The 26,499-nt window shown below is 51.4% G+C and overlaps 1 protein-coding gene across 1 annotated transcript in view; it reads left to right on the top strand.

Moving 5' to 3' along the window:
* The first annotated feature begins 312 nt into the window (after window positions 1-312).
* IGSF21 (immunoglobin superfamily member 21) overlaps window positions 313-26,499 on the top strand; it is a 39,668-nt gene continuing 13,481 nt past the window's right edge. Inside the window, exons 1-2 of the mRNA XM_052793295.1 lie at window positions 313-517; window positions 22,131-22,243. Coding sequence (XP_052649255.1) covers window positions 454-517; window positions 22,131-22,243 — 177 coding nt within the window. The 5' untranslated portion in view covers window positions 313-453. The remainder of the gene's footprint in view (window positions 518-22,130; window positions 22,244-26,499) is intronic.

Here is a 26,499-nt window from a genome sequence, read left to right as displayed (position 1 = left end):
ACCCACCCTGCCCCCCCCTCCCCGTACACCCCCTTCTCCATCCTGCACCCCCTCCTGCATCACCCCCCCATATACAGCGCGCTGCCCCCCGCAGCCCCGTACAACTGCTCCCGCCCCCTCCAGCACCTCCCGGGGGCCGGACCGGGGCGGGCTCAGCCGCCGGGATTGGGGAGGGGAGGGGAGGGGGGGGGAACGACCGGGGAGGGGGGGGGCGGGCAGCCGCCAGCTCACTCCGCTCCCGCTGCAATAAATCGGCTTAGGGCGGCAGCGCGGCGGGTGCGGACCGAGGAGCTTTTTTTTTTTTGGGAGGGGGGGTGGGGGGGTGGGATACGGAACCGGGCTGAGCCTTTCCTTCCAACCCCCCCACCCTCCCCAAAGTCGCTGTGATGCCCGCCTGCCCCTCCGGGTAGGGGCACCGGTGAGCCCCATGGGGCTGCCCCCCCCGCGGGCATCATGCGGACGATGAGCCCCCTGCTCCTCTGCCTGCTGCTCTGGGACCTCCTCGACCTGGTACTGGGTGAGTGTCATCTTCCCCCCCCCGCGCCCCGGGGACAGGGGACACCCCCACCCCAGCTGCTGAAATAATGGGGGGTGCCCACTTGCACCCCGGGAAGCATGCGGTGGTTCTGGGCTCCGCTCCGCACCCCCCCCCCTTTCCGAGGCTTTGGGGGGTGATGGGGGGTGCTCTGGAGGGTAGGGGGTAGGCACCCTGTTTGAATGGGGCACCCCCCCGAACGGGGAACTGGTTTTCAACCATTAATAGGGTACTGGTGTTGGACCCGGTAATGGGGCAGCCATTAATAAGAGAGTCGTTAATAAGGCACCTGCTTCGGACTCGGTAATTGGGTGCTGGTGCTGGGGACCAGGGTGAGAAAATGGGGGGGGGGGGGGGGATGCTCATCCTTCACCCCTGAGCCAGCATCACTGCAGGGGTCCTGTATCCCCCTTCCCTGCTGCTCCGTAGAGGGGCTCCGGCTGCAAATCCCAGTGTCGGCTCCACTCGCTCCGTACAGGGGGGTCTGTGCCCTGGGGACCCCCGTGACCTACAGCTTTTTGGGGGAGGTCGCAGCATCCAGGGGCACCCCAGCCCACCTTGCCCTTTGGGCATGCAGGGGCTGCCCCAAACCCTACAGATGGGAGGGAGGGGTACCCAGGAGGGAGAAGCAGCCCCCCAAATTCCTGCCATCCCGGGGCAGGGGTTGCAGCTGGCTGAGCTCCTAAATTAACATCTTGACTCCCCGCTTTGCTCTGCAGAGGTTTTAATAAAATCCCCCGCCCCCCATCGCCCCAAAGTGGGGGTCCCAGGAAATGAAAATTAACAGGGCAGGAAACTTTCCCCTCTTCGTGTCCCGGAGGCTGGGGGGGAGCCATGCAATTTAATTTCTTGTGCATTTGAAGGCAATCTCCCTTTTCTTTCTTTCCCCCTTTTCCCCACGTGTCCGTTCCCCCCCCCTTCCCCGGCCCAAATCACCCACTGTGGGGTCTCAGGTGGCCACTCTTTAATGAGCACAGCGAGACCTGGCTGCTCTCTGGAGACTGAGAGGCTTTGCCAAGCACTGGGCGATGCAGGGACGAGCAGAGCTTGCTCGATATCTCCTTTTTTTTTTTTTTAAATTTATAATGTACTTTTTCCTCTCCGGAAAGCCGCCGTCAGCTGCTGCAGGGCGCAGGGAGGGGGAGCGACGGCCGTGTTCTGCGGGGTTGAGCGGGGAGAGGTTGACACAAAGGAGTCGATTCTTTCCCGGCATCGCGAGCAGCTCCAAAATCATCCCTTGGGGGACCACGGACCGCTGAGCTTAACCAGAGCCTGGCTTGAATTCGGCTGAATCAGGGTTGGGAAGGCATCGTGCATCTCCTGCATCCCTCTTTTGCCATCTCCCTGATGGGTTTTATGTGCTGCCGGGCTGCGGCTGCTGCTCTTTTACCTCTTCCCCGGTTTGCTCCGTGCATCCCGAGCATCCCACGGGCATCGTGCTGCCAAACACGCGGTCAATAATAAAACCTACGTGGCTCAGGGTGGGGGAAACTTGTGCCAAATCCAGTTCTGCCTTCCACCTGGATCTCCTCTCCACCTCCGCCACGGTTTTAAGGTTGCGGGGAGATAATTTTCAAGGAACAACGCGTCCCCCCAGCTTTTCCCCAGCGGCAAGCTGTCCGTCACTGGCGCGTGGATCATTTTTCCTCCCTTTCTCCTATTTTTTATCGCTGCAAATTGGGTGATCGGGCTTCTGTGGCTGATTTGTGAGAGCGGGCGAGTGGGTATGGATAAATCTTCGTTTGAAATGTGTATTCTGGGGGGGGGAGGTCAAAGTTGTTTTGCAGTGGGTCTAGAGGAAGCTGGTGGCCAGGGGAGGGTTTGTGGGTTATAAAGCGATGTGGGAGGAGGATCCCGGCGTTCGGTAGGGTCTGGTGGGCAGGTTCGATGGGCAGCGCTTGGGTTTAGACATCCACGAGCTGGGTTTTGGCTCTTAAAACCACGCTGGGACATTGCTGCTTTCCCATATCCTGAGGATCAGCTGCTTTAAGTATCTCCTAGCCCTCGGCAGAGAAATACTGTCCCAAAAAAGCCAGTTTACTCTCTGCTTTTTCGGCAAACAGCTAAAAATCATTGCAAAAAGCCTGTTTTTTGCGCCTGCCCTGATGCCTCCCTTTGCTCTGGGCAGCATGAGGCTGCGGAGGCCGAGCACTGCTCCCGAAATTTGGTGGGCAGATGGCTTTTCCGTGGCTGACGGCATCCTTGGCTGGAGCTGCCGGCGTTGTGGCGGCAAGGGAGGACATGCCTGCAGAGGTCCATCCCCTTCCCATCCTGGTGCTTGTCTCCTGACGTTTCGAGCAGGATCTGGCCACGTCGCCTGGGAAGATGCAGGGGGGCACGTGCCCAACATGCAAACTCCCACTGCTCTTCCCTACAAGTGTGTTCGCCTTTGGCGTCTGGCCATATGTCTCCAAAGACATTTGGGGGGGGAATCTCGCCGATTTTTATTGTCACCTTATATATCACACGGTGCCGGCTCGGCGGGCAGCTGCCCCCATCACTGCCGCATCCAGGAGGAGCAGCAAGGTCCTGCTGCTGGCACAGAGAAGAACACAGGGAATCCATCAGAAACACTTCCCATCCTGCAAAACATCTGTGCCTTCGTGGGAGCATTTTGGGGTTTTCCATCCATCACCTCGTAATGAAAAGCCCTTTTATTTACCCGAACGAAACCGCTTACTTCCTCACTGCGCGGTAGGTCGGCTGGATCTTTCCTGATGTGTTATACATCCCTCTGAGAAGCATCACCCCTTGTAATACAGCTTTTTTCCTTATAAAGAGCTCAATCTCTTACCTTGGCCAGAAAAAGCAGCCTAGGGCAGGGCTAAGTGGGTTAAGGAGCCGTCAAGATGAAAAAATGAGGGCATGCGGAGGAGGCGAGCGGCTGGACCACGGATAATGATGGAGCTGTAGCCCCAGGGCCCCCCCCGAGGTTTTGGAAAGCTGGGAAGCCCCATCTGCAAGCAGGGTGATGGCTTTTTGGCATCGCCAAAATCAGGGCTGGCTGATTAGCCAGCGCTCAGCTTGTCGCCTGAAATATGTTCCCATAAAATGTTCATCGGGGTTTGTTTTACAGCCGTGTAAAATCAGAGCTGTGTTTTGCAAACATGAAAGGGAGGGCTAAATATGTCGAGTTTTGATCTCGGCAAGATATTTCTATGGTCCTTATCTGAGCGGTTTGCTTTAGCTTCTGTATTCCCTCCCCAGCACCTCCTCTGATGGGAAAAAAGGGGGAAAATTCAAGTGTAGCTCCTTACTTGAAGCTGCTTATGGGTTTTCTGGGCTTTGCCCCAAAAGGGCCGGTTTGCTGGGACCGGGCTTTGCAGGGACCTGCCCTTAGGGATATCCCCATGTCACTTCTCCAAGCCAAAAAACAGCTTGGAAAAATCCCTTTACAGTTATAATTTTTATCAGCAAGCTGAATTTCTCCCCCCTCTCCATTCCCAGGGAGCCCCCAAGGCTTTTCCTTGCAGGGATTTTCCCAGCTTGCCAGCAACCCCTGGGGCAGCTCCTCTTTGCAAGCCTGGAAAAGCTCCTTTTTCTCCTTTCCGCAGGAAAATAACAACATACGGCTTTTTGCCGGGGTGATGGGAGCCACCTGCTCGCATCTCTGCTGAGCTCATTTAAAGAAAAGAGGGGTTTGGTGGGAGGTTGCATGCTGGGGGTGGGGGACGAGGGGAAAGGAGGAGCATCCTCTGTGCCACGTGGGAGCAAAACCTGCTCTAATTCACCTGTGAATGCTCGGCACTGACCTGGAAAGCCATCCCGTGCTCCCTCCATCCTTTTCTACTCACGCTTTTCCCTTGCAAATCTTGCATTCAGCTTAGGGTCACCTCTTTTTTTAAATCCTTTCCTACTATTTCCATGAATTCTGCATTTCCGTGAAGCCCCTGCTTTGCTCTTTGGGTAAATCCAGGCCATGCAGGTGGCTGAAGCCCCTTCTGAAAATCCTCCTAACCGTGCTAATTGCCCTTCCCCAATTAGCCCAATTTTTCTCTTCCCACCAGCTGCGTTTTGTAGCGGTTTAGAGCTGCCAGTTTGAATCCAGAGCTCTTTTAAAAAAAGCTTTGACACAGACAAGGATCTTCCCCTTGCCTTGTACCTTTCCAAGCTAATAAGCATCTTCGGGGTGCAGATTCCAGGCTTCATTTCTCCACAGAAACCCTCATGCATTAAATCATGGCTGGTCCCTGGCTGTCCCCGAGCATTTCCGAAGCTCCCCCATATGTCAGAGCTCAGTTTGGGGGTATTTACCCCAAATTCCCTTGCTGCAACAAGTAATCCCTTGTTATTATTAGCAGGCCGCCAAAAAAGCTTAGGGATGCTGTAGGGTTCCGGTTGGGGATGTCGCTCCCCTTTTCTGAAATGAGGACTTGTGTTACAGGTCCTGGATTTGCTTCTAAGAGCCTTGAGCTAAGCAGCCCCTGCTATATGCAGTGTGCTACATGCTGTATGCAATGTGCTAAATGCAAGGTGCTACAGGCTAAATGCAAGGTGCTACCTACTATATGCTAAATACATCACGGCCCTTGTATATGCCCCGTGGCCTCTCTGATACCTCCAAGCACTTCCAGGCAAGGTCTACCCTGGCGTTGCATCCAGGCTTGAGCAACACGGAAATGCAGCTCGGCTCCTGCATCGATGGGTTTTTATGGAGCATCCAGACATGATGTTAAGCACGTTCTCACAAGCCTCCCCTTCCCGTGGAGACATTGCAGGGCTTCACCTGCCCCACCTGCCTTTTTTTCCTGGTTGGCCTTGCAGAAATGGTCTTTTTTGTCAGAAAATCCTTGACTGGGAACGCTTGCAGCTCTCACCTTGCTCCTTTTGCCAAGTGCTTTAAGATCTGCTGACGAAAAGCTCTCCATGGTTTCGGGATAAGAGCAGGTTTTATTTAATCCAGATGTGCTAATGACTTGGGAATGAGGCTGAGACAGGGGCCAGGATCATGCTAAGGCTCCTGCAGCACTTGCTGAGGGAAAAGCCTTCCAGGGAGGTAGGGATGGAGCCGAAACCTCACCCCGGCAAGGATGGAGATGCCAGGACCTGCCTGAGACTGCGTACAGGGAGGACAAAGCATCACCCTGCTTGGGACCCACCAGTGATGGGATTTCCTCAGTGCTTTGGGTTTTTTCCCCTATTTTCAAAGAGAAAACCTCGATTTCAGTGACCCCAAGTCAGGCTCTTTGCTCAGACATTGGCAAAGAGGAAAAGCAAGGGAAGGAGACCCCAACCCCCTATTTTTTGAAGGCAGGAGGTGCAGCTCTCGTCTTGCAAACTTCCCGGCTCGTAAATCCCGCTGCGAAGCGCCGAGCGGGGAGGATGCAGCTGATGTGGCTGGTTTTGTTCCCTTGCCAAGCTGCTCTCTTTGCCCTTTTGTTTGCTTTCTGCCGAGGCACTTGGAGTACTGATGGGCTTGTTTTTAACTAATGACTGGTGCTCACATTATCTCTCCCCAGCATTATCTCTTTCCCACTTTTCCCCTCTCCTTCCTAACATAAACTGTCAATCACGGGCTTGTTTTCAGCGCTTTTGGGACTGGATTCACCGTGAGTGCCAAGGGCAGGCGGGCTCATAGCAAAGTGCAGGGACAACAACCCACCGCTGTGGTTCCCTCTATGGAGTTACTATATAAAAGTAGGTTTTTAGGGTCTGCAAAGCCAGTGGGACCAGAGAAGGTGCGTGCCCTGCTTGTTTCCACTCTCAGCTGGCTGAGAAATGGGGGTCATACCCCTAAACACTGTGTCAGAGCCGTCCCTGATATCCTTGTCTAGTGGGGTGAGCTCAAGCCCTTTTGGGGTGACCCTCCTTGCTGCATCCCTGTGATCTTGCAGGGTTTGATAACCTGGGGTACACGTGTGTTTGCAGCAGAAGCCAGTGCTGGAGCCGATACTTTGAAATACAATTAGTGCTTGTATTAGCTAGAAGCAAAACTATCATTAATAGGGTCCTGACAGCCCCAGCGAGGGAGGTTTGAAGCAGGGAAGGAGGTTTTTTTCCAGCGCTGGACCAAATCCACAGCAAAGCCCTGCCTTCTGGAGACCACCTCAGGGAGATTTTGGCTGCTAGCTTTGCAGGGGTTTAGTCCTTGACTCCAAGGAGGTTTGGGGAACATCAGGAAAAACCACATTTCCCAGTGGAGGGATGTTACAACCCAATGGAAAGGGGCTGTGGAGGTGGAAACGTGGCATCGCCAAGCCCTTCCCAGCCTCCAGACCACCCATTTTGTCTCTTCTGGTGCTGGGAGCACATCTCTGTGTGCAAAATCCTTCTTGGCTGGAAGACTGGGTGTCTCGGAGGCATTGCAAAACAGAGCAGGAGAGGCAGGGATTTAGTTCGTCTCCTGCCCAAACCTCTCTATAATTTCCCATTTATATAATGCCTTCAACAATATACTTCAGAGGGGAGGGCAAAGGGGATTAGCAGCGGTTATTCCAGCCCCGCTCCGCCTCCCTGTGCTTGTAGATAAATCCTGATGCTGTATCCTATCTGGCCAGGACAGGGAAAACGGGAGCTGGAGAACCCTCCATTGGGATGCACCTTCTTTGCACGTGTGTTTATACCTATTTGTTTCTTTGCAAAGGGAGCTGCAGCAACAGGGATGGGCTGGAGTGACGCAGAGATGCTCCGTGATGGGGGGTTGGTTCTCCCCAAGGGAGCAAAGTGATGGGTGGGATGCAGGGGGGACATGCTGGGTGGCACTTGGGTTTGCTCCTAGGTGGACTGCCATCTGTGGAAATGCTCTTTTTGGGGATAGGTTTCATGGATAACCCTGGATTTGCTGGTAGCAACGTTGCTTTTGATGGTGCTTGTGCTGGGGAGGACACCCGGCTGGTCCCCAAGGTGTGTTTTGCCCTTGGTGCTGATAATGCTTGAAAAGAGGAAGATGATGAAAGGGGTGATTTTGGCTGGCAGTTGTCATCATCACGGGCACCGAGAGATGGCTTTGGGAGCTGCTGGCTCCTTGCAGTGGGGCTGAAATGGGCCGTAACAGCAGGAGGGGGAGAAAAAGGCTCCAGCTCAGCAGGTATCACCAAAAGCACCAGAGTCACCCCAATTTTGAGGTGGCGGGGATGTGGGCAAGCTGAGCTCCCTGTACCCCAGCAAGCCTTCTCATAAGGATGAGCACCTTCTTCATGACAAGTTGGCTGTTGGCTGCATCTTTCCTTCTGCAAAAAAAAAATTCCTTGGTTTGGTTAGAAATGGTCTGGGAGGGGATTTTGATGACCAAGTGATTTAGGTTTCCATCCCAGCTTTGCACCTCCAGAGAGCAGGGTTCAAAGCTTGGCTCTAAGTTGTGCTTAGGAAGATTTCCAGCCTGAATTCAGGCAGTCCCTTGATGTACCATAAACTGAGATACGTTTTCTGCTCCATCAAGCATCTTTCTTGTATTTTTAAGCCCAGAAAAACCCCGTTCCCTGCAGATTTAGCTTCTGCATAAGCTATTAGAAGAGGGGGGACCACATGCCCAGGCTTTGCCATCCCACCCCCATGCCCCGCTTGCAGCACTGAGAACATCCCACGAGCTGGTGGTTGAATTTGGCTGATTTTCTTTCTTTTCTCCTAAAGATATACCTGCCAAATTGTATTGCAGAAGGACATGGTGACTCAGAGCAGGGTGGGAGGGTTTGGGCAGCTTCGCCTTGCCCAGCACCCCAAAATATATACAGCAAGCTGCTGGGGAGTGCGTGTTTTTCCATGTAAGATGAATAACAGACTAGATCTGCTGATGGAGAAGCACCATGTAATGGGTAGATTTCACTCCAGAAAGGCTGCAAAAGATGTATCACCAGCAGGAATAAGGCTGGGTGATAATGCTGCTGGTTTGGCTTCCAGACAGACCATCATTCATGGAGAAAAACCTCCAGCACTTCGTCTTCGCTCGGACTATCTTCCCCTTACAACTTGATAATGAGATATTTTCCATAAGTGCTGGCTGAGGTGGCTCTTTTTAAGCTATATTTGTGTCTTGTTGCGTTATTACGGCTTTTTTTTTTTTTTTTTTTTTTTTGCTTCTCTAAGGAAGTTCTTTGCAGGCAGTTGATGTATGCAAACTGGCTGGAGATAGTTGGGTTTCCTCCTGACGGAGAGTGAATTTACGCCGCTGTAATTATAGCAGCGGCGTGGGAGCAGAGTGATGCTCGAGGAAGCACAGGCAAGCCCGGTTTCCAAATTAAACCCTTCTGCTCCTAGAAATGTGTCTTTAATGTTTTTTTTTTGGAGTGGGAAAACACATCTGGGCAACTTCATGGTGGGAAATGATTTGGAGGGGGCAGGATTGGGGCACGTGGATGTTAGGGATGCTCGTGCCTCTGTGTGTGTTTGCATGGACCACCCTCCTCCGCCTCCTGAGCTGCTAAAAGCTCCCCGCCGTGAGAAAACAACTCGACTTTTTAAAATTGAAAGGGCTTATTTAAACAATGTTATCTCTCTGGTGAAGGGAGAGAGCATATTGAATGGTTATATTTAGTGCCAGGTGCAGGACAAAGCAGATGCAGAGAGATTTTTAACGTGGGAATGTTAATCACTTGTGCCACACCACCTTCGAGATGTATGTGTGTGTGTGTGTATATATATATTTTTATATATACGCAACATGCATGTGCTCAGACACCCGTGTGCTCACTGAGGATGAGGATGGGAGTTGAACATCCCTCCATGATTTGCTTTTTGACCTTTTTCCACCCCAGAAATCCCGTCCCAGTGGAGTGAAGTGATGCGGCTCTGCGAGCTGGGGACCCCCCCATAACGCGCAGCAGGAGGGCTGTGCTTTGGCTCTATGGCGGTGTGCACAGCCCCCCCTCTTTCTGCCCCCCAAAATGGGATGGGGACAGGAAGGAGAGCACTTACAGGCTTGCAAATGGACTGTTTAACAACCCCAGCAGTGCTCTTCCCCCCCCAGCAAGCTGTGAGGAAAGCCTACCGCATTACCCAGCCTCTATTACCCACCCTCGCGGGAGCACTGAATTAAAGGAAATATTTTATGATCCTACGCTTCGTTATGTTTTATTAAAAGCAGAGCATCGGCCTCCCCTGCCACATTCATCAGATCAGAGGCTCTGCTGTTTTTTTTTTTTTCCCTCCTTCCCAAGCTCTTGCTGCTGTTGCTGTTGTTCCCAAAGCATCCGACTGCTTGGGTTGGCTGTAGGGCTGGTCCAGGGTCTCCTGACAGAGGAGGAGAATATGCAACAGGGTAAAAAATATGACTGTTTGGTTTATCTAAGGATGCTCCGTATCCAAATTGGTTTGGGGATGTGGAGTCATGCTACAGAAATAGCTGATGGATGCAGCAATAGGGATGTATGCGGTAAAGTGGAGTCATGGGGAGATGTCACCCCATGGAAGGATTTGAGTCATGGATGGACATGAGCACATCCCCATGAAAAGATGCTCAGAAAAGCCTCCCCCCATCTTTCTGCTTTGCTCCAGCTCAGGGCGATCAAGCCCGGGGTGGGAGGACCTCCGGGATGTCACCGTTCTGGGGGGAAAGACCCCCCAAAATGCCAACATCCCCTCTGCAGAGGTAAAGTAGCGAGCAGGGCTAGGAGGTTGCTGTATCAGCCTTCGAGATCAGCAGCAAAAAGCCAGACAAATATTGATAGCTGGGCATATCTGGAAGCAGTTGGGAGACAGAAAGGTATTCATTAGCAGTTATTTCTCAACGGTGTGGAGATGGATAGGGATTAAGGTAACAGCCGTGTGCATCCCCTCCGTGAGAGTGGCGAAGTAACGGTAAATCAGCGTTATGAATCGGTGCTGTAAGAGGGAGATATTTTTTAATCTTATTAGTGGTGCGGCATTACTGGGAGAGCAAAGGGATTATTAATCACAGAGCGTAAATCGGGGAGAAGAGGGTAGCTTCAAATTAGCAATCCTGCTTTGTAACGGCAAGAGGGGCATGGAGATGGAGGAGTAAAGGCAGTGGAGAGAGGCTGAGTCAGGGGGGAAGTACCGAGGGAAAGGGCAAAAAGCCCGTGCCAGGGGATGACGGTGAGGTTGGGATGCAGCCGCCCCTCGTCTCGGCCAAACTGGTGCCTGGGAGAGGTGCCTCTGCACCAGTGCCAAAGCCCAGAGCTGGAAGCCCCTGTAGGTTGTGTCAGATGTCTTGTAAGGTATGTGGGTATCTGTTCTATCAACCCAGCTGTCAGTCTGTCTGTCCCTCCATCCCATCCTTCATTCCTCCATCCTTCCCTCCACCCATACCTCTGTTGCTCCCTACATCCCTCCCTCTATTCCACCACCCCTCTCTCTCTGTCTATCCCTCCATCCCTCCACCCCTCCATCTATTCTTCCATCCCTCCCTTTCTTCAGTCCTCCATCCCTCCCTCTGTCACTCCTTCCATCCCACCATCCATCCCTCCCTCCCTCCCTCCCTCCCTCCCTCCCTCCCTCCCCTACCCCCATATACAACCAGGAGAAGACACCAGCTGCCTCCAGAGCGCATCCCATGGGAGCACAGAGGGTTTTGCAGCAGCGGAGGAAAGGAGCAGGCGGGCTTTGGTTGCTTTTTAGCACCCAACTCGGCTAATGACGGTGCTGATCTGGCTGCCCCAGGCTCCCCCGAGGTCATTTTTGGGGTAAAAAGCTGTGCATCACTCCCTAAATTGCAAAAAAAAAGTGGATTTTGTAGCACTTGGCACCTCTGCCTGGCACCAGGCTTTGTTTTCCCCCTTCCTCTGCCCGAGGTTGTGTCTTTGAAGAAGTTGTTCAGAAGGAAAAAGGGAAAAAAAAATTAATAATAATAATCCCTTTCCAGTTACACGGTGCAGGAATCGATGGTGCGGGCAGAGATTGCTCACAGCAGACACCTGGGGAGGGAGGGGGAGAATCGATGGCTACCTCATTTGTCACCAATCAAAAATATGGGATAATTGGATTTCCTGCAAATAGAGAACTAAAAAAGCAAATTCATCATCTGGGTCATGGTCGCCTACTTCTCCTGGGCCATCTTGGCCACCTTGGCACAGCAAAACCCCACCGACACCTCGCTGGAACTCTTAACTTGGTGGGAAAGCCAACAGCAGCATCTAAACCTAAATCCTCATCCTCGTTTTTCAGTGAAATTAATTATTTTTCCCCCTTCTGCCCACCCCAAACCTATGTATTTCCCGCTAAATCTGGAAGAAGAGAAGGTTTAGGGAGGATTGTGGGGTTTCACATGGGAAAATTCAAAACTGTGCTTATTTTTCAGAGAAGTAGCATTACTCTGGGATGGGATTTTTGCTGGATCACAGACGGGTTTGTAAAGGCTCTTGATTTCTCCCTTGCAAGTGGGGAAACTGAGGCACAGAGTGGGATTCATTCCAAAAGACATCCTTCGAGCAGCTCCCTGCTGCTTTCAGCTCCGCTAATTAGCCCTGGCTGGGATTATGTTCCAGCCTAGATTAACACCACAAGATGTGGTTTCAAATAATTAGCTGCTGGTGGCGTAATCCTCACCCCGACGGAGGGCGAAGCAGCGGCAAAGCCATCGGCTGCTGCCAGCAGATCCCTCCCGAGTTCACCCAAGAAGCGGATGGGGCTCTGCCAGGGGCTCAGCATCTTTTTTTCCCAAGTTTCAACATCTGTATCTAATCCATCAGCTTGGGTTTGGGGCTCTAACAAACCAGACTGGGTATAAATAATTTGCTTTTTTACTCCTGAATTGCATCTCCGGGATGTTTTTTTTTTGCTGGGCGGTACTTTCGGCGCTGACTGGAGATGAGACCCTTGATCCCAGGTGAGGTTTTCTGTAATCCCCCGTGCTTGGGGCCAGCATCCAGATGTTGCATCTTCCTGATGCCAGCATGGGGAGAGATGCCAGAAGGGATCCGGCTGATGAGGAATCTCTTCTGTGTTGAGACAGAAAGATGAGCCTGCTCCTTGAAAAGGGGGTCTGGATATTTGCTGGGGGGGGGGGGGGGGGGGAATAACATTTCCAGTCCTTCGCAACGCAGGATTATGATACGGTATCTCCTTCTCCTGCCACACTTAATTCCGGATTAAACTCTGCATCTGCTTGGGGAGGGTTTTGCTGTGCAGCAAGTGGAGATTAGCAGATCCCACCACCCTTGCCATGATGCTGCTTGATTAAAAATAATGAAAAAGCAGAGGGGGTGTGAATTTTTTGCATGCGCAAGCCCAGGGAGGCTGCTAAGGTTGCAAGGGTACCTGGGCATCCTGGCCCTGAGCATAAACCCACATCAGGCCCAGGTGTTGAGGAGGCACCATGCTCCGTTGCAAGGTTTTTGGGAGGGATGCTGCACCATCCTGGAGGCATTGCATTGAATTTGGTGGCCGGTCATCGCTCCTGCTCTGCAAAAGTGGGATTGTAGGAAAATTAGTCCTCTGGCGAGCTCAGGATTTGCCGGGGAAAGACAAGACCCTGCTGCAAGTCTCTGTGGAAATACATGCAATTACTGCGCTTGGAGGAGTGGTCCATAGTGCAGCATGGGGGAGAGCTGGTAAAGCGATAATGGGGTAAAATAAGAAAGAATAGGGTTTTTTTTAGCAGGTCTTGAGGTTAATTAGGATCTGCATTGAGGCACTACTAGAAAAAGGGGAAAGCGAATCTCTCCTGAGAGTTATTAGCAGAAGTGGCATGCAGGAGGGAATTATTGCTCTGCAGTTGAGGCTGGGGGGTGGCAGCAGTTTTGGGTGGAAAGCTTTATGGAAAACCCAACTGCCGTGGAGGAAACCTGCAGGAGAGTGAGAAATCCTGCAGGAACTGGGTTTGCTTAATGGGAGAAAGGAAAATTTGGGGCGACAGGGAAGGGATGATTGCTTAGAGCCAGTGCAATGCAGCATGCATGGGGATGGGTGGCATCTCCCACCCGTTGCACCTTGTTTTGCCAAAATCTGTTGGCTTTAGCTCATGGGATGGGAATAAAATTGGGGTGCAATTGGTTTAGAGGACTCTGCCTTAAATAGCTGGTACGGGGTTTTTCAAACAGCGCAAATGGCAGGCTGCGCTGCAGGCAATCAGACCCTATTTGCATATATGCATACATGCAAATGAAGAGCACGATCTCCATTTTAAAAATGGGGCATCTGAGGCCCTGGTTGACCCAGGGGTGTTTTGGGCTTCATTTTGGCATCGGCTGCTGCTTGCACAGCTGGGGAGAGGCCAAGAGGTGCTGGCAAAGCCATTGCTCTGACTCAGCGATGCCACTGGGTTTTGGGGGGAATTTGGCTCTGCCAGACTCGGTTTCCCTCCTCTCCTGGGACAAGACATCATTTAGGACTCTGAAAACCCGCAAAAGCATGCAGGATGGCCAAATCCTTAAATAACCTGTAAATGGGGATAAAGGAACAAGACTGATGAGCAACGTAATGATGACAAACATCCTCCCCTTCCAAAAACCAAAACCCAACGACCCATCACAGGTCACGGCCACCAATTTTAGCAGCTATAAACCGCAGCCGGGTGCTTCAGCGCTGCGCTAAAGCATTATATTTTAATGGCAATATCAGTAGTGTGAAGATGCGGTAGTAAAATATACTCCTTCCCCCCCCCCCCGCCCCCACCCCCCCCCCCAGCATCGTTAGGAGTTGGAGGTGTGCATCGTAAGCTGTTGGCTTTACAGCGATGAGCTGAGCATGCCGGCAGTGTAGGGGGGAGAAATTATAAATAAAACTTTACTACACTAGAGTAAATGCTGCTAAACATACTTCACGTCTGTGTGGCGGCGGGAGATAAATATTCAGTCTATAATTTATGTACATGGCTTCGCAGCCTGTGCAGGGTGGGTCTGGTAGCAGCTAATAAAATACAGTATATCAAGAAGGCTTATCAATGCAGCAAGCACAACCCTGCTGATAATCTGCGTGGGGTGGTGAGACCCATCTTCTTCATGTTGACTACTCTTTTGGGGGGTTGATTTATGCGGTTTTAGGGCTGGGTGGGTGTTTCCCAAGTGGCTGTTGGTTTTGGTTGGGTCTCTGGTCTTTCTCCATGTATGTACATGTAGAGAAATGCCCATCTAGGGGTAACGTCAGTCTTCAGCCTTGGGGGTGTTGAAATATTACCCAAATGAAGTATCTTTCTCATTCATCCCAGTAAGGTACCCCCAAAATCCTACTGCTCCCAGTTGTCCAGTGCCTGTTGCTTCCCACCAAACCTCCTTTTTCTTGCATTCACCCCCAAACCGGCACTTCTCCACCATCTCCTGTTTTGTAGTTGGTGGGTTTGGCTTCGTGGTGGCTCACATTTCTTGGAGTAGGCAGGATGCGTCCCTTGGCTTCGTGACTTCAGGATTTACACCACCAGCGTTGCATCTCTGAGTTTCTCTCTGGGAAACAGCCTGATTTTTAGGTTGAGTGATTCACTGAGCATCCAAATGATGCATCCAAGGTCATCCCAGGTGTTTGTAGCAGGGCACGGGCTTGTGCTGGCCGTTTTGCCTCAAAACTTCCATCTTTTTGCTGGAACAACCGATTTCCCGAGGATTTCGGGCAAACGCCTTGACGGAGATGTAGTACAAGCGCTAACTTGGCACCGTGAGTAAAAGAAGCTGAGCTAGAAATGGGCTTTCTCATCTCGTGCTCCGGTGAGCTGGAACAGCCTTGCCGATGAGCCTTCGCTTAGAAAAGGCACGATGAAGACGTTAAAGTGGGTTTTGTTTCAGTCCGTGCCCAAGCCGCATAGCTGATATGGATGGCTCTATCTGCCGTGGATTTGTTTGTCAGGAGACATGCACCAAAGGTGGTGATGAGCTTGTAAAAACCTGGTGTTTACATCTATTTTATTAGCTGGTACTTGGTGATGGCTAAAGCTGGTGCTTGAGCAGTGATAGAAGGAAATGGGAGAGGGAAAGGTGGAAATGCTGGAAAGAGATGGAGAAGAAGCAGGAGATGGGCATTGGAGAGGGAGAAGGAGACACCGCAGCATCCCAAGGCTCCCACGACCCAAATTGCCCATTGCATTTGCATGCCCAAAGTGGCCTAAACTCTCCCTTTCTTTGTCCGAGGTCATTTACAGTGCTGAGGTTGTGCTGATGTGCATGAAAACCCCACTGAGCCAAAGCATTTTTAACATGTTTGTAGCCCAGCATGATCCCTTTTGAGCCTTGCTCTTTGTTTCTCTGCAGCCTACGGTATTGCTGCACCATACCAGGGCTTAGCTATAGGTGCTGGTACATAAGAGCCAATCTCTGCCCTTAAGAACATAAAAATGACTGTAGTGTTCATAATGAGGACCAAACTGGTCTAAAAATTGATTTTTCTTAAGATATATCGACATAACTCTTTCGGAAGCCCTTACGTGATTGCGCAGTGTTGAAGATGCTCTCCGTGATGCTAAGAAGGCTGCACACAAGTGATGTTGGGTACCATGGCATGACACAAAATCAGGCATTATTTCTTTTTCTTTTTGGCTAGGATATTTTTTCCAGGAGAAATCCAGGATTTAAGGAAAAAAGAAAAGCTGTGGACAGTGTTCAAAAGTCCCGCCTCAACAGGATTTTGGCACTAGCATTGAAATCGTTGAGAGTTGGGTTTGGTCTTTGCATTATACATTTGCCTTATAAAAAACTTTGGATTAGGACATGGTGATGAAATTTGACCAGTAAACCTTCATCATTTTGTAGTTTTGACACATTTTGATAATGAAATCCTAATTGAAGCAGATCCCTTAGGGTCTGTCTGTTCCCAGCAGCCCCAATGAAGTGGTTTTCTCAGTTAATCTTGATTTAAAAGGGGTTGAAAGGCCAAAACGGCCACGCTCAATCAATGTATTGATTAAAATTATTGATTTACATTACAAAGAGCTAACAAGACACATCCATAGGGTCTGTCAGGTTCGATGCGCCTATTGCATCCTATTTAGTTAGAGAAAAATGGACCAAAGCATATTCTATACATTATCCCTATATATTCTATACGTCTTCTCTGTGTCTGTGCAATACCTAAGGATTTAGGGGCTGGTTTGGTCCAGCAACCCCCATAAAGAATAATTAGAGGTACAGCTGCAAAGTGCTTCCTCCCACTTATGCAAATGGGTGAGGTAAGAGGCATCTAATTAAATGTTTGTACTTTAATACACCGCGGTGTGAAGGAAGATGAATTTTAATTACTGGCTCTTAATTGTTTGGTCTGTCTGTTAATATCCTATTTACACAGTATTAATACAATTTGCTCTCTGCCAGCAGGGCTCTTGCTCGTGGTGGGTGATGCCGAGTTTCATGGTTTTATTTCACGAAACAGCCCCGTTTGGCAAAAGCCAGCACAATTTTTGGGTGGGGAGCAGTGCGTTTGGGGATGCTCAGCCCTGCTGGCACTTGGCTTTTGGTTTTCTTGAAGGAAAAGCTGAAAATTCAAGCAAAACTCAAGCAGTTCATGCCTTTAGAAATACAAACAGGCTCCCCCCAAACCATTTTTTCCTTTGCAAAAGACCGTCTCCTTTGGAAGCGCGATGCTGAGTCCAGCTGTCACATCCCATTCCACTCTCTGTTGTTAAACCTGTGTTAAAACACTTATTCCTCCATTTAAAAAAAAAAAAAGAAAAAATTCAGTGCAGCAGCTTTCCAGGAGGAAAAGCTCAAGATTCAGCAAAATTTGGCCACTCTGGATTGGGACATATGTAAATCCTTTGCTGGTTCTTGCCCCTTGCAGCCCTCCCGGGTTAGCAAGGAGAGGCAGCAATACATTATAATTGTAAATTGTCCTGGAATATCATAAATAAGGCATCGCCGGAGCTGAGAAGGGAGGGAGAAGGTATTTGCTGTGCTCACAGGAACGGGAGCAACTGCTGGTGTTTAATCTTTAATGAACAAGATGTTGCAAAGTGCTGCAAGTCAAAGCACGTTTGCTTAATGCTCCTCAGCCCCGGCATGTGGCAGGTGACATCCCTGTCCCCGGGGCTTCACGCACGGCCATGAACCCTTGCACTTCCCCTCGTGCCAGCCATCATCTTCCTTGCATTGAGAATGGGGAGCAGGATCACTCCCTGCTTTTTTGGGGGGTGATTTGCAATCCTTTGGCATCCCAGCCAGCTCCCTTGCGAGGGGCAAAGTGCCTCCTCAAGCAGCAAATGCCTTAAATCCTAGAAAAATGGTGAAAATCAGCCCCATGCTGATTAGGGGGTCCTGGTGCCTTTTCCCCCCTCCCTCCTTGTATTTGCACCCCAAAATACCATCCTCGCCCGGCTTGGAAAAGTGAGTGCCGGAAAGCGGTGGAGGAATTGGTGTGAATTATGTATGAGCCCTGCTAATCACAGCCTGATGAAAATGATGATGTGTTAATATTATCTCTCCCTTCGCCTCCGCCGACGGGGCCGTGTCAGCACCTGAAGGATGAGGGGGACACGGCGGGGGCAGATGGGGCAGCTGCATCCCCACGTGTCCTCTCCTCCAGCTCCATCCCACGGCATCGCTCCGCTCCGATCCCTGGAAATGCTATTGCTGCTCCAAATGACCATCTCTAAATGCAAGGATGGGAACAAGTTGAACCCTGGGGACATGTCCCGAAGGGGTAAAGTCCATCATTGGTTTGAGGTTAGCTTTTTGGGAAGCACAGGGAGGTGAGAAATCAGGGAAGGGGAGTGCCTGTCGATATTAATAAATTAATATTTAATTTAGATGTAGGTTAAAAAATATCAGGCACGTGGGGAAGAGGCGGAGGGGTTGCTTTGCAGTGCTGGGACACGCCGAAAGGCTCCATCGCCCCGAGGTTTTCAAGGGTGCTGTGGTGCGTTGCCCTTGGGTGGCTGCCAGCTGCCCACCCAGCCGCTCTCTCACTCCCCCTCCTCAACAGGACAGGGAGGAACTCAGCCTATTTTGGGGGATTCAGCCACATGTGCTGCATCCTGAGAGATTTCCATGAGGTGACTGGCTGCTCTCACGTGCAAAACTCCCCAATGGGATGCTCGAACGGGGCAGACATGGGGCTTTCTGCCAGTGTCTCGGTGGAAGCATCCGGCCGCATCCTCCGCTTGCATGGCCAGGGTGAAACCTGCCTCCTCCCTCGCAGCTATTTTGTAATTGAAAGCGCTGAACATGTTACAATGTGCTCCTTTTATTAATGTGTCACTCCCGATTTAAAAGGACATTTCATTTATCTCTCCCTTCCCCCTCCCTTTGTTTTTTTTTCCCCTTAATCTGGATGTCACAAGAATTCCCACTGCTCGCTAGCAAAAATACTCATTTCTCCCCAGGGATGCGATCTAATCAGAAGGCTGAATTTCCATAGGTGAGAATCTAATCAGAGGGTGGCCCGGCACAGCTTTTGCTATGAAATATGTCTTATTTAAAAAGAGCAAAGGGGAAGGAGAGGAGCCTTGGGGTTCAGAGCTGCCTTTGGGATGCTGATAACGCAGAGGATGATGGAGATGTTAGGTTGGGCTCAGCTCCCCCTTTGGAGGTGCAAATCTGATGCTCAGCCCTGTTTTAATAGTCCTTAAAATTCAGTAATACCTGTCACCGCTGGTTTCTTCTCCCCAGTAAATCAAAAAAAGGGACCAAACCAGGGATTTTGAGGACCGGTGACACTTCACCGTCCTCCACTGTCGGAAAGCAAAGGGAAGGGAGGGACGAGGGATGAGACGTGCACGTCAACCACAGAAAAACAGTGGGTTTTGGATGGCTCCATCTGGATTCCTGCTTTATTTTTCAGCGCCTGGCTTTATTTTCCCTGCTTTTCCCCCTCCCCTACACACATCCTTAGCATTTTGGGGGCTGGCTCCTCCGGGGACCATGCATCTGTTTCTCTCTGCTCTCGCTCATGCTCTTTCCCTCCTTCTTTTCCCCATCTTCTAGGGTGATTTTGCTCTGAATTCAGGCAGCTGATGCTCTTCCAGCGGGTGGGTTTTTGCCTTCCCTCCCCTTCCAGGCATTGCTGGGGCTTCGGCATCAGCTCTCTGTGTGGTGCCCGTCCCACGCCCTGGCACCGGTGCAATAAAACACGGAGCTCCAAAGCTTCAGGTTTGCCATGCAGGATCTGCTCAGGAGAAGTGCAGGAGCATCCTGTGGTTACAATCCAGTATTTTTAAGGAGCAGCTGTCCCCCCAGCACAGCCGAGCCTGAATTATTGGGTGTAGAGGTGGGAGCTGGTGGGCTGCAGCCCCATTGCCATCTCCAAGTGGTTTTGCAGCATGTAAAGGGAGCAGAGAAAAAAAAAAAAAAAAAAAGCCCATTTTGGCTTTTTTTGAGCCATCTAGAAGATGCAGGTTGGGGATGTGCTTGCAGGGGGATTTGCTCGGGGAAATGCTTGGGCCAATGCATTTACTGCACATGAGCGGAGGTGGGTGGCTGGGCCCACCCCAAGCTTGGCCATTTTTGATTTTAAAAGCCACCAACCGTCACCAGATGGTCTAAGCACCACCAAAACGCCTGGCTGGACTGGGATGGGGATGCTCCAGCTTCCCATTGCCATGCACAGGGTCTGAAAGGCAACGCCATGGCAAGAGGGATGGACAACCATCTGGAGATGCTGCAGTTACGAGCCAGGAACGCCTGTATCTCAATAATTCGCGGGCACAAGGGAAAATGCAATCTTAACTCTGTCTTTGTCACCCCTCCGTTCTGCCGCTGGCTTTATTTAATCACCCCGTTGATCCGCGCCGGGGGCAGGAGGGGGATGTAATCTCACCCAGAGGCTCCCAACGCTGGTTGATGAAGAGGCAGAGCTTTTCCGCTCGTGTGGAGCCTCCGTTCCCAGTGCGAATCCGTCCCTGATTTCCTTTGGGCAGATGCCACCGTGCTGCAAAACATTTGCTCATCCCCCTCCCTTTGCTTTTGTGCCTGTTGCTCATCTTGCTTTTGGAAATGTCAAAAGCAAAGCGGGGGGAATCGGGGCACCGGCTGCGAGATCTCGCCTGACCTTCCTCGCATCCCTCCTCCTCCTCCTCCTCCCTCTCCCATTACCGCCTCTCTACATCTGCAAAGCCCCAAATTTGAGGGGACCGCGTGCTGCGTTGGCAGCCGCAAGGAATTAATCCCCGCTTTAGCGTGCTAAAATAAACCCTGTCCAGGCGAGGAGAGAGGCTGGAAAGAAGCCGGCCCCAAACAAGCACGGCTGCTGGCAAGGATTTGGGTCGCCATCAGCAAGGAGAGAGGCGTCGGGCTGGGGTTGCAAAGATGCAATATTAAAACCCATTTTGCTGTGCACCATTTCAGGGCTGAAAACAGCCCTTAACTGAGCCCCCGTCCCTGCTCGGTGCTGCTGTCTCCCAGGCACCTGCTGCGCAATGCTGCAAAGCACTCTCCAGTACTCACCCCCATCCCAAAAAAATCCACTTTTTTCCAAATTTCCTTGCATCCAGCTGATTGCAGCAGCAAATCTGCTTTTGCAGCCCCCCCAAAAAGCAGCGCAAAGAGGTTTTCTTGAATTTTAGAGCCCCGTGCTCAATATGCCGGGCCATGCTGCCTTGCTGTTGCAGCAGGCACGTGTGCGTGCAGCGTGCTCTCCCACAGGTCGTGGTTGAGATTTATTGCAAAAACACCGGTAACTTGTTTTACAAGTGATGGGAGCCTCGAATTGCCGGCTGTGGGACATATAAAATCACCTTCCCCTCTTTGGGGGGTTCTTCTGCAAAGGACTCTCAGTTTCTGCAGCCCCATTTCCAAACCTGCTCCTGTTTCCCAGGCGCTCTGGAGTTTTTCAGCATTGCTTTTCCACCTGATGCAAGCGGTAATTAAAAAAAAAAAACTTGCAGTGGGTTAAGGGCTGTTTTGGGATGCCCTGGTTGGAAATGGTGTCAAACGGGTGCGGTCAGGGCAAGGATGCTAAAGAAAGGCTCGGATCTAGCAGGCTGTCAATCTGACATCTTCTAGCAGCCAGAGGAAATAGAGGAAAATAAAATAGAAATGCAATTGCCTGCCCTTCTGACCCTGGCTGCTCCATGCTCCTGCAATAGTTTTGCAGCAAATCGAGGGGAAATGGGGAGAAAACAGCCAGATGGAACCGCCCATGCTCTGATTTTCCCTCTGCTACCGGACAAATCCTGCATCCAGCTATGGGGGAGATGGGGAAGAAGCAGGCTGCTGGCTAAGGCTGGGCTGTAAAACCACAGGTTGGGCTTTGCACATCCTCTGATTAATCTGTTGGACCCGTTCCCATAAGAAATGAGTAATTCAGAGGGCTTTAAAGCAAGTGTGGGGCAGAGAAACTTGGTCTGCAGTGGGGAGATAACCAACGTAGGTTGTAGACAAAGTCAAAGCCAATATCTTCATAGGAAGGATGGGCTTGAGTTTGCAGGTAGGAAAGGTGACCGGTGGGATCAAGGCTTTTTGCGTGGACCAAGGCGAGCCTTAAAATCTGAGTGCCCAGGGTTTATTTGGGCAAATGTGGGCAGTTTTGCAAAGCTGGGGAGAAGAGCAGTGAAACGGTCGGTCCTTGCATTTTGGTGCCATAAGCTGGTAAATAAGGTCAGGAAGGATTTTCCCCAGTTTTTCCTTTTTTGGTGCATTGGGAGCAGCCAAAATTCATCGCTGCAAGGGGGCAAGATGCCACACTGATGGGCTTGCCCATGCATTATCCCTATGTGGGATGCAGCCAGCAGCATTTGCTCCCCACGGCAGGGCTATTAATACCACAAAACCATCTGAGAACAGTACTTTAACTCCCTGCCCCATCCTTCCCTGGCAGCTCATGTCTCTTCTTCTTTTTTTAACTTTTCCAGCCTACCTGACAGTCAGCATTGAGCCGCTGCCACCCGTGGTGGTGGGAGATGCTGTCACCCTGAAATGCAACTTCAAGACAGATGGGAAGATGCGGGAGATCGTCTGGTACCGGGTAAGTGGCACTGGTGCCTCTTCCCTGTCCTTGGGGATGGGGACATGAAGCCACCTGGCTGGTTTGCTCCTGTACAACAGAAGGTCAAAGCTGGATGGCGGAGAGAAAGGCAGACGGTGCTCTCGCTGATGGGCATATGGATTTGGTGAAGCAGGCTGGCCTTTGAAAACTGGGGTGGGGGAAGAGATGTAAAATGGCTTTGCCATCAACCTGAGGGCTCCGTGAGGCTTTCTCCAGGTGTTTTGTTATGTTTTCCAGCTGGATTTGGGGTTGTCAGGCTTGGTTTGGTGCTGGGGGCTTTGCACGAGGGTTCGGGAGCTGGGGGCTCAGGTCAGCACTGCTCTGCAAAGAGGATTTGCCTGCTGGGTGTGAAACGATGCAAAAAAGAGGGTGGTTTTCATGCTACGTGGGAAATTATGTAAAATTGAGGGTGTTCAGGGCCTGGGGAGCAGTGCTGGGCTCTTTACATTGGGCTCTTCAAGCCTCTGCCCAAAATCTTTCCCCTTCCCGTTCCTGTCCCCAGAATACTCATGGATGTGGGATGCTGATCTGGAGCAAAGCAAGACTTACAGCATCTAGTTTTATTTGGGGAGGGGGGATTTGGAGCCTGTAGCTTTGCCCCCTACCAACATCACTCCCAACTGCACCGAGCCTGGATCCAGCCTCAGATATAACTGTCCAGAGCAGTATTTCTGGCTTTCTCTGGGGAATTTCAGGATAAGCTGCCAAACACAAATAAAACCCCCATGGTGGTTTGAGCAGAGAAACTTAGAAGTTTTCCAGGATGGGGAAAAAACTCAGCTCTTTGCTTGCACATTTGCTCATGGAAGAGGCAAAGAAAGAGGTAATTGGGCCAGTGGCCTCGGATGAAGTGGCCGCCCTTTGCTGTAAGATATTTTTTCTTGGCTTTACCGTCCTGTTTCTGCTCCCTGAACAAGGAGCACCTCTGCCTTAAAGCTCTTCTTTGCATCCAGGCAGATTTATAAATAGGAAAAGGTGCTCTCTGGACTGATATATATTCAGTTGCTGGAGTGTGGTGCATGCACAGGAGTATTTCCATTGAGTCCTGGCTGTTGTTTGCTATAAATATGTGTATTTAGGTGTGTAGGGAATGCAAGCAGAGAAATATCAAAGTATAAACCAAAAACTGTCCCGAACCTAAATTGTAGCTTGCAATTGGCTTCATCTCCCCCTTATTTTGGGGAGGAGGCTTTTTGCACAGTGCTCCTTCCGCCGGCACTGCCACCTCCACCAGGTTTTTCCCTCCCTTTTCCACTCGGTAATATTGGATTAACCCACTTTCTCGCGAGCTGGGGCTGGATTTGCATAATCCCCCCTGCGCGGAGGGATGCTGGAACCCTCGGCGAGAGGGTGACGCGCCAGGGTGGCCGAGCAAATTACGCTCCAAGAAACCACGGAGACAGTGGGAGGGGAAAAAATAACCCAGCTTTAATATTTATCACAGGAAACATCCCTTTATTCTGGGGGTTTTACCCCCCCTTCCCTTTTTCGCTTTTCCCAGGAAGCTTCCCACAATTGGAAAGTTGGGTTTTTCATAGAGCATCTCAGGATTTCCCAAATTCCCTTCTGTTTTTAGGGGTTTTTCCCCATTTCCCCCCCCATCTTGTCTCGCTCACGGACTTTTGCAGCTGCCCCAACCCCCAGTCGCAGGTCGCCTGTGCAGGAGGTGACGGATGGTCTCAGGCAAGCAGGGGTGGAGATGCTGGGGCTGCGGAGTTAATACCATTTGTAAATCATCCTAACAGCATCTTTGTGCATGGCACCAGAGCAGCAGAGCGGGGTGGTGTGGGGACTCGCTGGGGCTCCCGTTTCCCTTGCTTTATTTTACAGGGAGCAGAGCAAGCTCGTTGAGTTTAAGGATGCAGATCTGCTCCAGGGGCACACATTGGGTTGCAGGGTGGGGGGGCAGGGGCAGAATGCAAAAGAGAGGGTGTGCGGCAGCAAACTCAATGGCAGCAGTTTGGTGTAGAGCATAGGGTGGGTGCATAACCCGTGGAGTGGGTGCATAACCCATGGGGCACATGCATGACCCATTGGGAGCGTGCATAACCCATCAGGGTGCAGGGCGGGTACATAACCCATGGAGTGTGTGTGTAATTCATCGGGAGCGTGCATAACCTGTCAGGAGCGTGCATAACCCATCAGGAGTGTGCATAACCCGTGGGGTGGGTGCATAACTCATCAGGAGCGTGCATAACCCGTCAGGAGCACGCATAACCCATGGAGTGTGTGCATAACCCATTGAGGTGCATGCATAACTTGTCAGGAGTGTGCATGACTCATCAGGAGCGTGCATAACCCATCAGGGTGCATGCATAACCCATGGGATGCATGCATAACTCATCAGGAGTGTACATAACCCGTCAGGGTGCGTGCGTAACCCATCAGGGCGTGTGCATAACTCATCAGGAGTGTGCATAACGCATCAGGGTGCGTGCATAACCCATAGGATGCATGCATAACTCATCAGGAGTGTGCATAACCCATCAGGGCGCATGCATAACTTGTCGGGTATGTGCATAACCCATCGGGGTATGGGATGCATGTGTAACCTATCAGTGTGCATGCATAACTTGTTGAAAGCATGTATAACCCATCAGGGTGGGTGCATAACCTGTCGGGTGCCTGCATAACCCATGGGGTGGGTGCATAACCTGTCAGGGTGTGTGCACACCAAGGCTGAAGGCTGTGAGGCGTAAAGGGGCTTCTTACCATGGGTAAGGCAGGTAAAACCCCACCAAGAAGCACCGTGCTGCAAGCTGGCACCCCCCCCAGACCCTCTCTCCAGCAATTCCCGTGGGACCCCCACGGCCAAGGGACGGTGAGCAGGGGTGGCAGCAAGGGACAATGTTTTCTCGGGTCAGGAAACCTCTCAGCATGAGCCACCACTCCAGGTCACTTGAAATGCAGAAGACTCGAGGAGACCTGGGATGAACAAAGGGGCTCTTTCAGTGCGTAAACAGGAACATGCACCATCTGCAGAGGTGTTAATTAATATCCGACCGCCCCCCTCCATGGTAAATTCATCTCCAGAAGGTGTGATTTGCCTGAGAACATGTGCAAACATGGGCCCAAACCCCTTGTACGTTAGGCAAGAGCCCAAAAATCCTTGCAGGAGACGAGGGTGGTGGCATCCTTGCAAACGAGCTTGTAATGAGTCTGGGAAGACACGGAGCTGTCAAGCTGTTAGCTGGCTCCCATCGCAGGCGTCTCGGGGGTCGTGCTCGAGACCTGATTAGTATGGTCACTGCCACGCCGCAGCAAGGGCTGGGGAGGGAGAAAATTACTTTTTGCAGCAGTGCAGAGCTCTCAAAAAAATAATACAGAAGCGGGAGAGGGAGGGAAAATCCTCTGAGTCTCTGTTCTGGCTCTGTACAGACATCTGGCAGCGGCGGGGGACGCAGGCAGCCGGCAGCAGCCAGCCTGTACACACAGCCGGGGGCTCGGATGAGATGATGGTAATTGCAAAAAAGTGTTTTGCAGATTTTTGGTGGCAGGCGAGGGCCAGGCATGATTCCCCGGCGGAGAGCAGCGCTCCCACACTTGCCGTCCCTCTGCCCGGCAGAGACCAGGGGCTTGGCCTGGGGATGTATGGCAGTGAGAGCTAGGGATGGAGGGGAGCCCTCGGGTCCAGGGGGGAGTGGCTCTGCCTCGATTAATTAGAGTTTGGCACTCAGTCTAATTAGCAAGAAGGAGAGTAACTCGGAGCCAGGGCTGGCATTGCTGTCTACAGCACCCTTGCATGGGCATTGCTGTCCATAGCACCCATGGTGCACAGGCATTGCTCACTGTAGCACCCATAGTGCACAGGCGTTGCTCTCTGTAGCACCAATCATACGCAGGCACTGCTCTCCATAGCACCCATGGTGCATGGGTATTGCTTTCTGTAGCACCCATGGTGTACAGGCACAGCTCATTGTAGCACCCATCATACACGGGCATTTCTCTCCATAGCACCTATGGTGCACAGGCATTGCTCTCCATAGCACCCATGGTGCATGGGCATTTCTCTCCGGAGCACCCATGGTGCACAGGCATTGCTTATTGTAGCACCCACGCTGCACTGGCATTGCTCTCCGTAGCACCCATGCATGAGCACTTCTCTCCATAGCACCCATTAACGTGGCCTTTGCAGGCAAGGGGATGTACACCATGACCCTGCAGACCCCCTCATCCCATTTGCAAGCCGTTCTCCCCGTCCTTTGTGCAACAACTCTTGTTTCTAACATCCCCAG

This window comes from Harpia harpyja, chromosome 7 (genome assembly GCF_026419915.1).
Source record: "Harpia harpyja isolate bHarHar1 chromosome 7, bHarHar1 primary haplotype, whole genome shotgun sequence".
In the NCBI taxonomy this organism is placed as follows: Eukaryota; Metazoa; Chordata; class Aves; order Accipitriformes; family Accipitridae; genus Harpia; species Harpia harpyja.
The sequence above is the reverse complement of the archived record's forward strand: the minus strand, read 5'-3'. Positions and strand labels throughout refer to the sequence as shown.